Here is a 13,716-nt window from a genome sequence, read left to right on the forward strand (position 1 = left end):
AGCTAGCCCCGGAGCGCTAGCTAGCGCCGGCCAGCCCCGGAGCGCTAGCTAGCGCCGGCCAGCCCCGGAGCGCTAGCTAGCGCCGGCCAGCCCCGGAGCGCGCTCAGTAAACTAGTAAATACAGTAAAGGAAAAACTTATAACAGGCCATGTCTCAACAGACTAAGAAGTTATTTCAATGACATTTAATAACATTTTGTTTATCCTGAGGACCGAAAGTAAATGAAAATGTGAACAAATCTTAGCTGTCAGTGAACAATCCTGGTGGAAGCAGGTAAACGTCGTTCTCTAAGCCTGCTAACCTCAATTTTTGCAAATACCTCTCCCTCTGCTCGCCCTGTAAATGCCCTACGTCGCTGGATAGTGAAGGTGTTTTCTGCATCCCGCTCCTTTTTCTTTTATGTTTTTCGTTTGTCGCCTTCCTCGCATTCAAACTGATTCGAGCCGTGCCGTCCAAAATGGCAGCATCACATGACTTGGTCACGTGAGTGAAATACCTCAATAGCGCTCTAGAAAAATTAAAATCAACACCTTCTGACCAATCAGAGCCCAGAAGTCAGAGCTGTGGTGAGAAATACATCTCATTTCACATTTTTTTTTTTTTTTAAATAAAAGAGTTGAGATGCCAGCTTTCATTAGGGGTTCAAATGACAAACTGGAGCTTAAATATCTTTCTCCAATTATTGTTTATTTTTCACCCACTGCTCAATTTACAGCACAAAAAAAAAAAAAAAAGGCAACTGAACTCAGCAGGGTTGAGATTTTAACCATAAAATAAAACTAGGTCACTGATCTTCATGAAGTCACTAAAACACTGAGGATGAATCATTACGAATGCACTCGGGTGAGACGGGTCTTAAAAACGGCAGTCAGACAGCAACACAATAAACGGGAACTGTATAAAAAGTTTTAATTCCTTTAAAACAAACACATGATTTGGGACAAAAAGCAAACATGTTTTCTTCTCCTCCCCTCCCTCCCCGAAAGAGAAACAGTAAAAAGTTAAAAACGGTGTCATGGTGCAGAAGGTTAAAACCGACAGCAGGCATCGGAGGCGGGTCCTCCAGCAGCCAAGCAACGACGACAAGATCACGGGTACGTCTGCGAGCTGGTGGTCCTCAGGCGCGACACGACGCGGCGACTCATCTGGACTGCTCAACTACACAGAACAGGAGAAAATAAATAAACAAACGGAACTATAAAGCCATCCTGCATGAATGAAAGAGAACTCTTACTGTAAGTGGAGATGTCGATCTCTTCTGGTAGCTCGGCCACGTTGACCTCGAAGCGGTCCTGCACGTCGTTCAGTGTTTTGGCATCCGTCTCATCAGACACGAAGGTTACGGCCAGACCTTTAGTACCGAAACGGCCAGCACGGGCAACCTGAGGAGGAGAGCGTTAGAAATAAATCAACAGATGAAAAGGAGTCGTCGACTGTTAGTCTCTGACAGACAGGATTAAACTAACAGCACTGATTTTGTTCAGTTCCATTGAAATAAACACAGACTCGTGCTGGAACCTGAAAAGCTCCTGAAACACACATCAGCTGGCAGACTTCAGTCTGGAGGTTGACCAACAGTACTAAACACCTCTCGTGATGCCTTCAAACCTACAGGAAGGTCTGCGGTGGGCTTCCCAAAAGCCTCTTAATACTAAAAGCATCTTAACTAGGAAATAGTGTTCATTGTGCTGCTCGCACTACCGTTTAACAATGATCTTTGTGCGATGATACTGTTGAAGACTGGCACATAAAGTGCCAGTCTTCAACAGTAAGACTCCTAAATACTTTTCAAACGCAATGTCAGCTTTTGATTTGAGAACTGGTTCATGACCCCAATCGCGACGACAGCAGGAGACGTTTTAAGAGAAACGGAGATCAGCTGTGCGGGTTGAGGATGAGATCGCTAAACATTTCACACAGTTTGATGTGGAAAGCTTGTGCGCACACTGAAGCCTAGGTCACAACCGGCCGTACGCGCTCCTACGTCCGGTCTACGTGCAAAAAACGCAAGAAACGCACGGAGGGCGTGCGTGTTACGTGCTGATTTTCGAGCCATAGACCGACCGCAGAGGTTCGTCATGTCAAACAAACTCTATGGGCGCTTACGTTTTTTTCAGGTTGCAAGACAAACTTACAGCCAACGTGCGTCTTTCTCCATGAAAAAAAGAAAAAAAAACGCAGCAATTTGGGAAATGCCAAAAATCGCACGGCCAGAAAATCGTACGTCCGGTTGTGACCTAGGCTTAAGTAAAAAACAGGCTCCTGTACTTTGCATAGGGACATTTCATACCACTCTGGCAGCGCAAAAACACCGCCCACTGATTTTTACCCTACATTATACATGACTGTCCATTTGTGGTGTGGGAAGCTCTGTACTACAGAAGCAGCTGCTTTTAGTCGTCACATGTACACTCAAGCACAGTGAAACAACTTCTCTACATTTAACCCATCTGAAACAGTGAACACACACACTATACATACTACAGGGTCCAGGGAGCAGTTGGGGGTTAGGCGCCTTGCTCACATTTTTCTTGCCAGTCCCAGGAATCAAACCAGACACCCTTTGGACCTGCTTTATCTAACCTTCAGGTCATGGCTGCCCCCCAGTATACAGGTTTATTTCAGTACGAAAACGACACGAGGACGCGACTCACCCTGTGCAGGTACGTGTCCGAGTCCTCTGGCATGTCGTAATTGAAAACAATGTTGACCCTTTCGATGTCCATCCCTCTGCCGAACAGGTTTGTGGCTACCAGGATCCTCCTCTGGAAGTCCTTAAACTGCTGGTAGCGTGACAGCCTGAAAAAACACGGAATTTAAACGCACTTCCTGTTTATCACATTTGCCACCATTAAATGTTTTACAGTAACATCAGAAGGTTTGTAATCCATTGCGAAAAAGATGGACACACTCAAATCTTCTCACAGCTAGGAGACAGAACATTGACCTTGACTCCAGGGTGGTGACGACCTACTCTACGCAGTCATGACTCAAATCAGGCTTGGAGATATAACCACCAAGTCCTTCTCAAATCTGATTGGTCAGAAGGCATTGATTAGTTTTCTGAAATTAGAGTCAGGTGTTTTCAATCAATGGGATGACAATCAGGTGTGAGTGGGCACCCTGTTTTATTTAAAGAACAGGGATCTATCAAAGTCTGATCTTCACAACACGTTTGTGGAAGTGTATCATAGCACGAACAAAGGAGATTTCTGAGGACCTCAGAAAAAGCATTGTTGATGCTCATCAGGCTGGAAAAGGTGACAAAACCATCTCTAAAGAGTTTGGACTCCACCAATCCACAGTCAGACAGATTGTGAACAAATGGAGGAAATTCAAGACCATTGTTATCCTCCCCAGGAGTGGTCGACCAACAAAGATCACTCCAAGAGCAAGGCGTGTAATAGTTGGCGAGGTCACAAAGGACCCCAGGGTAACTTCTAAGCAACTGAAGGCCTCTCTCACATTGGCTAATGTTAAATGTTCATGAGTCCACCATCAGGAGAACACTGAACAACAATGGTGTGTGTGCATGGCAGGGTTGCAAGGAGAAAGCCACTGCTCTCCAAAAAGAACACTGCTGCTCGTCTGCAGTTTGCTAAAGATCACATGGACAAGCCAGAAGGCAAAGCATTTTGTGGACGGAGGAGACCAAAATAGAACTTTTTGGTTTAAACGAGAAGCGTTATGTTTGGAGAAAGGAAAAACACTGCATTCCAGCATAAGAACCTTATCCCATGTGTGAAACATGGTGGTGGTAGTAGTATCATGGTTCGGGCTTGTTTTGCTGCTTCTGGGCCAGGACGGCTTGCCATCATTGATGGAACAATGAATTCTGAATTATACTAGCGAATTCTAAAGGAAAATGTCAGGACATCTGTCCATGAACTGAATTTCAAGAGAAGGTGGGTCATGCAGCAAGACAACGACCCTAAGCACACAAGCCATTCTACCAAAGAATGGTTAAAGAAGAATAAAGTTAATGTTTTGGAATGGCCAAGTCAAAGTCCTGACCTTAATCCAATCGAAATGTTGTGGAAGGACCTGAAGCGAGCAGTTCATGTGAGGAAACCCACCAACATCCCAGAGTTGAAGCTGTTCTGTACGGAGGAACGGGCTAAAATTCCTCCAAGCCGGTGTGCAGGACTGATCAACAGTTACCGCAAACGTTTAGTTGCAGTTATTGCTGCACAAGGGGGTCACACCAGATACTGAAAGCAAAGGTTCACATACTTTTGCCACTCACAGATATGTAATATTGGATCATTTTCCTCAATAAATAAATGACCAAGGATAATATTTGTGTCTCATTTGTTTAACTGGGTTCTCTTTATCTACTTTTAGGACTTGTGTGAAAATCTGATGGTGTTTTAGGTCATATTTATGCAGAAATATAGAAAATTCTAAAGGGTTCACAAACTTTCAAGCGCCACTGTAACTCCGCCCCATCATAGCACACTAGTGCTGATTATTTTCCTCTAACAGCATGACCTGGAATGCGTTTCATTTTAAAGTATTTATGAGTCGTGTAACAGAAATGATGGAGTCCTTGTTCTCATCATGATTAAAAAAAAAAAAAACCTACTGCATTAGAAGAAAACAAAAATCAAGAAAATGACAGTCATGTGATCTGACACGTATAACAGGTGAAGCGTCACAGAGTTGACCATCATGAGTACTGAAACTGAGAGGCGTGTACGTACCTCTCCTCCTGAGCCATGCCTCTGTGGATGGCGATGGCCGGGAAGTTCTGCTCCACCAGCAGCTGAGAGAGCGCCACGCAGCGCTGCACCGACTTCACAAAGATCACCACCTGCAGGACAAAACGGGAATTACAGCACGCTCGTGAGCAGCGCACGACCACCCGGGTTCATATGAGGTGTACGAGGCATTCTCACCTGGTTGAATTCGAGAACATCGAGTAGGTCGAAGAGCTTGCGGTTCTTCTCGCTGTCCTTCAGTTTGCAGTAGTACTGCTGCAGGCCGTGCAGCGTCAGCTTCGTCTCGTCGTCCACAAACACCTCCATCGGCTGATCGGGGAAGGGGGGGGGGGACAAAAAAAAAAAAAAAAAACCCACCCCAGAGTGAACTTGAGATTTAAAACAATGTCGGGGGGGGGGGAGAAAAAAATTTTTTTATTCCTGAACACTTACGTCCTGCATGAACTTGCGGCAGACTGGCCGGACCTCTTTGCTCAGGGTGGCACTGAACATCATGCACTGTTTCTCATGAGGGGTGAGTCTGAAGATGTCCTGCACATCACGCCTCATATCTGAGAAAGAGAAAATAATCAATCAATCAATCAATCAAGAAGCGCTAGACAGTTCAAGTCCAGCTCCCTGACCTTCTCAGCCACACTTAAAGGAACAGTCCACCGTACTTCCATAATGAAATATGCTCTTATCTGAATTGAGACGAGCTGCTCCGTACCTCTCCGAGCTTTGCGCGACCTCCCAGTCAGTCAGACGCGCGGTCACTCCTGTTAGCAATGTAGCTAGGCTCAGTATGGCCAACGGTATTTTTTGGGGCTGTAGTTAGATGCGACCAAACTCTTCCACGTTTTTCCTGTTTACATAGGTTTATATGACCAGTGATATGAAAGTAGTTCAGTTACACAAATTGAAACGTAGCGATTTTCTATGCTATGGAAAGTCCGCACTATAATGACAGGCGTACTAACACCTTCTGCACGCTTCGACAGCGCATTGATATCTGAGCTCCGTATCAATGCGCTGCCGAAGCGCGCAGAAGGTGTTAGTACGCCTGTCATTATAGTGCGGACTTTCCATAGCATAGAAAATCGCTACGTTTCAATTTGTGTAACTGAACTACTTTCATATCACTGGTCATATAAACCTATGTAAACAGGAAAAACGTGGAAGAGTTTGGTCGCATCTAACTACAGCCCCAAAAAATACCGTTGGCCATACTGAGCCTAGCTACATTGCTAACAGGAGTGACCGCGCGTCTGACTGACTGGGAGGTCGCGCAAAGCTCGGAGAGGTACGGAACAGCTCGTCTCAATTCAGATAAGAGCATATTTCATTATGGAAGTACGGTGGACTGTTCCTTTAAGACTCCAGATCACACGGGAGTCATTTCAAAACTCAGAACACGAACAGATTAACTTTAATTCCACTCAGTTAGTCTTTGTTTCATCACAAAGACCCCCCCCACCAGATCTACAGAGTTTGTATTCAATTCCCATCAACACACAGGGTTGCCAAATCTGCAGCTCAGAACCCTCCCCCAAAGCGTGAAGGTTCGTACCGAGCTGCTCCAGCATCTTATCGCACTCGTCCAGGACGAAGTGTTTGATGTTTTTGAGACTGAGGAACTTGCTGCGGACGAGGGCGAGGATGCGTCCCGGCGTCCCCACCACGATGTGTGGGCAGTTCTTCTTCAGCATCTCGTCGTCCTTCTTGATGGGTAAACCGCCGAAGAACACGGCGACCTTCACCGTGGGCATGTACTTGGAGAAGCGCTCGTACTCTTTGCTGATCTGGAAGGCTAGCTCGCGCGTGTGACACATCACCAGCACCGACACCTGATTGGATGACAGGAGACGAATGCCATCACGTACAGTTAAACTCACATTTTTAACATTCCTGACACCTGAACACGACGTACCTGTCCATCCACGGGCTCAATCTGCTGCAGCGTGGCCAAAACAAACACTGCTGTCTTCCCCATACCCGACTTCGCCTGGCACAAGATGTCCATGCCCAGGATTGCCTGTGGGATACACTCGTGTTGCACTGAAAAACACACGTTCACACAAATTAATTTAATTTTACATTTCGAGATTTGGGTCATGTACGGTTAGGATTTGAGCAGTTACCTTCTGACGGATGCTCGAAGCCACAGTCCACGATGGCCCTCAGGAGCTCGGGTTTGAGCAGGAAGTCCCTGAAGCCGGAGCTGTGGATGGACACGTAGGAACCCTTTACTTCCTTCTTCACGGCCTGGGTGGCGCTCTCTGGCGCTCCCTGAGGCTCCTCATCTTCCTCGTAGTCCAACAGCTCATGATCGCCGTCATTGTCAGCCATGCTGGAGAGACACAGACACATGGAGAAGTGAGGAGGAACTCATACACAGGTCACACTCCGTACCTGGTCAACATCTGTCCAGATTACAGAGACCTTGACATTTAACAGGAGCTGAAAACAAAACCTCCATCCAGTACAGACCTTCTGCTGGGTTTGATTTTCCACAAGGAATTATTTTCATGCTGTAAAATCCCAAGCCACTGAACGATACCAAACTGAAAGAGGGAAAGTAATTCCAGTTTTGCAACAATACCATACACAGGACTCCAGAAATTCCAGTTTAACTTTAGGACTGACTAAACTGGGTATGATCTTTAAAAGGTGTGAGAATACAAATATTTATCTTAAACGATTTTTTTTTTAGATCAGATACATAGATCATAATACGTATTTCTGAGCATCGTCATCACGTGTTCGATCTCCCACTACTGCCAACAGTATGGCCAGTTTATTAGGAACACACTGCTGTTTGATACAGTTCTCTAATCAGCCGATCCCTTGATGCATCAAATCACACAGATCCAAATCAAGAGCTTCAGTTAACGTTCAAACATCAGAATGAGAAAAATTGTGACCTCACAGTTAAGTGCGACTTTCTTTCACTGTGGTATGGGTGTTGGTCTGAGCCAGATGGACTGGTTTGAGTATTTCAGAAACTGCTGATCTCCTGGGGTTCTCACACACACACACACACACACACCAGTCTCGAGAGTTCACACAGAATAGTGAAAAAAAACAGCCATCAAGTGAGTGAGTGACAGTTCTGTGGGTGGAAACAAACACCTTGAGAGGTCAGAGGAAAATGGCCAGATTGGTGCGAGCTTTTTTTTCCCCAGGAAGGATACAGAAATTCACATAATCACTCTTTACAACTGTGGTGAGCAGACAAGCATCTCAGCATGCAACAGCAGAACACCACATCAGGTTCCACTCCTGCAGCCAAGAACAGGGATCTTAGAATCAAGAACAAGTTAAAGTTGCTGGAGAAAAGCAGATGTTTCTGCTAAACCACTGCTCACAATATTCAGCTGACAACATGAGCAGTCATATCACGATAACGATAATTTATCAATATATCGCCCAGGCTTAAAATTACATGAAATTTCCACTCAATGTAATCAAGAACGGGAATTGAGAAGATTTTATTCATACTGATGCCATTATCAATTCTGCTTATTTATTTATTCTTTATCTTTCCTGATCTGTTTGGAAGGAATCAGGACTTCAGTGCCAACACAACTGTTGTTTTAACTGATAGGTGAGTCGACCAGCTGGCTGTAGCCTCAGAGCTATCTGTAGATACGTTACAGGTGTTTAGCAGATGCTCTTATGCAGAGTGACATACAACATACCCAGAGTATCCTGGGGAGCAGGTGCGGGTTAGATGCCTTGCTCACGGGCACTTCAGCCATTCCTGCTGGTCCAGGGAATCGAACCTTTGGTCACAAAGCTGCTTCTCTAACCTTTAGGGCATGGTTTCCCTTACTAGAAAAATCTCACAGGTTCAGGAGGGAAAGTCAGATCAAAGTTGGAGGTCTGGGTGGTCGATTAATGCAGATATTCAAGGGCTGGCTCTCATAACAAGTCAGGTATTAAAACACCCTGATCCAAGGATCATTAGACCTTGGACCTCGTCGTCCTCTCCGCCACAACCGAGTCTTTTTGCAAGGTTTGTTAACCATCAGAAAAAAACAAAACAAACCCCTCAGACATCCAACATCAAGAACCTTGGAGGCACACGATTCCAACAGATCAGGCAATTCAGAACCGGTTCTTGAGCCTCATCTTGACATGTAACAGTTCTGGCTTAAAGTCTGTTTATCAACAAACCGTTTCACCTTGCTTTGTTAAACACTATTATATGGCACGAGTTGCTTCCGGTACAATCGTGCGCTCTGACTGGTTCCTAGTCGGGTGGAATTTTCCCGTAATACCTGCGAGTAGAGCTGGGCGATATGGCCTAAAAAAAAAAAAATCTATTTTTTCATAAAAAATCCGATTTTCGATTTTAATCGATTTTTCCCCCCCTACTAAAAATCAAACTACAGACAACAAAAATGGTTCAAAACAAGTTTTACCTTTATTTTGTTCTCATTTAAATTTCCCCTTTGGAGTTAAAGTGCAACCAGAAACCAAAAAGAAGCCAGAAAACAAGCTTGTAGATGAGATGGCAGACCATGCCATTGTAAACAGTGAGAACATACAGCAACATTGAGAAAGCTCTCTCCAACATAGCTTAGTTTCAAACTGGCACTGACACAATGCACCCTCAAACTAAAAACAAAACAAAACAAAAAAAACACAACGTTATTTCCCAGCTGGGAGGTCCGTATGGTGAAATACCGTGACCGAGGCCTTGAAAAATACTGAGCGAGGAACTCTGGGCCGAGGTCAGTATTCAAGGCCGAGGTCACGGTATTTCACCACACGGACCGACCTTAAGCTGGTAAATAATATATTTATTTTTTTCTTTACCAAATTCTAACAGAAAACAAGAGCGCCCAAAAGGGAAAACCAAGCCGAGATTTTGAATCCTCATTCACAGCTGTAATGCAAATGGCTTCCTCCTCGGTATACAAGTGCACTTCCATGGCAGGAAAAAAAAACCTACATTTTGCCACTTATGTAGTCCCCTATTTATACAAAATTGAGTCATTCCGGATTCAGCCATGTTTTTGCTCGCGTTAGCAAATTACAGGTTTTAGCTTTCTCCTAAAATGTTTTATTTCTTCTTCCTCAGGGTAGTAAAACTCACTTTCACTGTGAACACTGTCGTTATCGCTATCCATGCTGTAAAATTAATGCTATTCTCCTGAGAAATGCTGGCAAAAATGTATAAGATTTTTGATAATCTTATAAAGAAATCTTATAAAAAAAGATTAATGTTGACAAAAAATGCTACTATGTTGTTTGTTGTTGTGAACGAGTGAGTCGCCAGAGGTCCGTAACGGGGGTCCGTACCATAGGATACGGACCTGCTCACCAGCCAATCAGAGAACAGGATTTGGATCGCGAAAAAAATAAATAAAATTGTCCCCTTTTCGGTAAAACTGACAAAATAGGAAAAAATCCCGACTTCTCCACTGTATGTATGGGCACCATGTCTTTTGCAGTAAACATCGCAATAGCATCTGTGACTGCTTCCACCGCGTCGCATTCTGATCATCAGGCGCGCGGTGGGAAACGTGTCCGGGGCGGCCGCTTGCTTTACTGCGGATCATCAGGCGCGCGGTGGGAAACGTGTCCGGGGCGGCCACTTGCTTTACTGCGGATCATCAGGCGCACGGTGGGAAACGTGTCCGGGGCGGCCGCTTGCTTTACTGTGGATGGTGCGCTCGTGCTGCGGCTGTGTTCATTCCGCTGGGAGCAACACTTCTCCCGCTCCGCTGTGTGCTTCTGTTTAAGGGGTTGGAATAAATTCGTCGTGCTGCTTCCTTTGGAAACAACCGTTTTCAAACACACCTTACAACGAGGACTTGTTTGGTCTGCATCCAATGCCGCAAAACCGAACCAATTCCACATCACGGAGGAAGTTACTCCTTTCTTGGGCACGAGTTGCGGCTTTCCCCCAATTGCTGTCATGTTGTTTGTGTGTGTCTATGGCCAGCACGCGGGAGGAGGGCTATAGTGTCAGTGCCCGATCCATCCCTGCTGCCTGATCCGTTCTGCACAAGCACAGAGGGGAGCGTTGGTGGCGGAAGTTAAAACTGAGAGAAAAACGATTTTCATAAAAACACATCGTCCTTAACTGTAAATTTAAATTAATCAATAAAATCGATTTAATTGCCCAGCTGTACCTACGAGTGATTACGAACTTTCTTTCCAAGGCAGCGGCTTTCAATGTCGCAAAAAAACATAAAACAAAATGACAATAAAAGATTAATTAAAATGGAATCAAAAACTGCCAATACACAAAAGACAAACAAGAGTCACTGAGTTATTCAAGAAACGAACGGCGAGCATTCAGAAATTCAGGTTTGAAACCGCTAGCCATTTATTCTGCCAACGTGACTCAACTACGTTACAAGTATGACGTGACGCTTCATTGTGATGACCCTCTATTTTCATCTCGTTTTCATCCGCTTTATCTGGGACCGGGTCGCGGAGGCAGCAGTCTGAGCATGGAAGCTCAAACTTCCCTTTCCCGACACCTCGGCCAGCTCCTCGGGAAGAACACCGAGGCGTTCCCAGGCCAGCCGAGAGACATAGTCCCTCCAGCGTGTCCTGGGTCTTCCCCGGGGCCTCCTCCCGGGGGGACATGCCTGGAACATCTCCCCAGGGAGGTGTCCGAAAGAGATGCCTGAGCCACCTCAGCTGATTCCTCTCAATGTGGAGGAGGAGCAGCGGCTCTACTCCGAGCTCCTCCCGAGTGACTGTGCTTCTCACCCTATCTCTAAGGGAACGCCCAGCCACCCTGCGAAGGAAACTCATTTTGGCCGCTTGTATCCGCGATCTTGTTCTTTCGGCCATTACCCAAAGCTCATGACTATAGGTGAGAGTCGGAACGTAGATCGACCGGTAAATCGAGAGCTTCGCCTTTTGGCTCACCTCCTTCTTCACCACAACGGACCGGTAAAGCAACCGCATCACTGCGGAGGCTGCACCGATCCGCCTGTCGACCTCACACACTATCCTTCCCTCACTCGTGAACAAGATCCCGAGATACTTAAACTCCTCCACTTGAGGCAGGACTTCTCCACCAACCTAAAAAAGACAAGCCACCCTTTTCTGGTCGAGAACCATGGCCTCGGACTTGGTGGTGCTGATTCTCATCCCAGCCGCTTCACACTCGGCTGCAAACCACCCCAGTGCATGCTGAAGGTCCTGGTTTGAAGAAGCCAACAGGACAACATCATCCGCAAAAAGCAGAGATGAAATCCTCTGGTTCCCAAACAGGATTCCTTCCGGCCCCTGGCTGCACCTAGAAATTCTGTCCATAAAAATTATGAACAGAACCTGTATAAACGAAGCAGGAGTCTCTTTCACATTGCTGGCAGTAAGTCAGACATGTTCCCAGTGCATGTTGGACTCTGGCAGGGCTGCCCTTTATCACCTTCTATTTTAATCTTAGAAATAATGAGAGTTGTATAACAAACTATTACCCTCGCTTACTCAGTCTTTACGGGAAGATATCTTGACAGCCCGGCCCGTACTGTCAAGACCTCGGTCTGATATCTTCCCATAAAGACCGAGCAAGTGAGGTTAACGAGGATGTAATATTTCAGAAAATAAAGTAAAATTTCATAACACTATGCATACACAATATCGTCACATTTTATCGTGATTAAAAAAACAACCACCACCGTGATACGATATTCTGGTCGAATTGCTCGTCTCCATCCAACACCAAACACAAACCTTTAGTTTAGTAACTTCATACAGGATCAGGTTCAAACTATCGCAAACAAACTGTACTATTACTCTGAATTCGTCACAGTCTGTTTTTATTAATAAAACTGGCCCATAGGCTGCATCCAACTAGTCGTGACTGTGATCCGAACGACCGCCCACCCCCTCCCCCTGTGCACTACCTAGGGGAAGAACTAAGTGCTCTTACACCCTAGTTAGGGCACTACATCATTAATAGATAGGGATTTGAGAGTGAAGTGTAATTTATTCGCGTTAATGTGGTCAAATATGGGTGAATTCTAACCACAAGATTATTACTTTAATAATTATATCATTCTCTCTCTCTCTCTCTCTCTCTCTCTCACACACACACACACACACACTTCTAGTCAGAAACACTGCTAGCTGGAAACAATGAAGGCCACCATGATTGCTAAAAGCTAACCAGGTATTAACCGAACATTTAACGTTTAAATATTTCGCCTTCCAGTGTTTTATTATCCATTATTGTTACCACATGATCTCACTAAACACACACTGTTAAACACCAATCCAGAAAATTAATAATTTTCAGCTAAACACCCTGCTATGCTAATTAGCCTGCTATGCTAACTAGCCACTGCGCTTAGCTACCGTTACTAAGCAGCAGCACATTATTACTGCTCTGTTCCCATTTATCCAAACAAACCGCCATCATTCACACGAAGATTAATTCATAAATACATTTAAATATTTACTGTGTTTAATTCTAAGCACACCGGTCTCACCTTTACAGCGAATAAACCCAAAACACAACGAGGTAAAATGCTCCAAGCACGCGCAGGAAAGCAGGCCTCGGGTTTGTACCGCAACCCGGAAGTACCCACCCTTCTCCGAGAAGACGCCCTCTCATTGGATGATTTGGATGTCCAACAACGCGAGAGCGCTACCCAGCTGCGCCGTGATTGGTTAACCGAGTCCGTCCATCGTTCGTGCTAAATGAAACCACGAAGCGAACGAGTCATCTTTGTTCGGTTTGGTCAAAAGAATCGATCGTTGGTTCTTCTGAATCATTCGGCTCCTTTGGGTGTTCATTTTCTTGTTACTAAAAATAGAAAATTACAAACTCGTAGTCGAATAGTTATAGATTTTAAATGTGCATTCTGTCGTTACAAACTGAATCTATGTGTCAGCACCAGTGGTTGCGTTAGACTTTTTCATTGTCCGTCATTTTGACGGACAGGGTCGTAAAAATTCCGTCATTGTCCATTATTATCTGTCATTTTATTTTAACTTTTAAATGACAACGTATATAGGCTATAAATGCTATGTATTTAAT

The 13,716-nt window shown here is 45.0% G+C and overlaps 1 protein-coding gene across 1 annotated transcript; it reads right to left on the reverse strand.

The window, feature by feature from the left end:
• Positions 1 to 892: 892 nt before the first annotated feature.
• LOC132870643 (ATP-dependent RNA helicase DDX39A-like) lies at positions 893 to 13,255 on the reverse strand. Its single transcript, XM_060904392.1, has 10 exons — positions 13,166 to 13,255; positions 6,842 to 7,050; positions 6,631 to 6,758; positions 6,271 to 6,547; positions 5,154 to 5,272; positions 4,899 to 5,030; positions 4,704 to 4,813; positions 2,655 to 2,799; positions 1,235 to 1,382; positions 893 to 1,158 (listed from the first exon to the last, which is right to left on the reverse strand). The coding sequence occupies exons 2-10, from the start codon at positions 7,047 to 7,049 to the stop codon at positions 1,142 to 1,144; spliced, it is 1,284 nt and encodes a 427-aa protein (XP_060760375.1). The 5' UTR covers position 7,050; positions 13,166 to 13,255; the 3' UTR covers positions 893 to 1,141.
• Between the last annotated feature and the right edge of the window lie 461 nt (positions 13,256 to 13,716).

The sequence above is a fragment of the Neoarius graeffei genome, chromosome 22, assembly GCF_027579695.1.
Source record: "Neoarius graeffei isolate fNeoGra1 chromosome 22, fNeoGra1.pri, whole genome shotgun sequence".
Classification (NCBI taxonomy): Eukaryota; Metazoa; Chordata; class Actinopteri; order Siluriformes; family Ariidae; genus Neoarius; species Neoarius graeffei.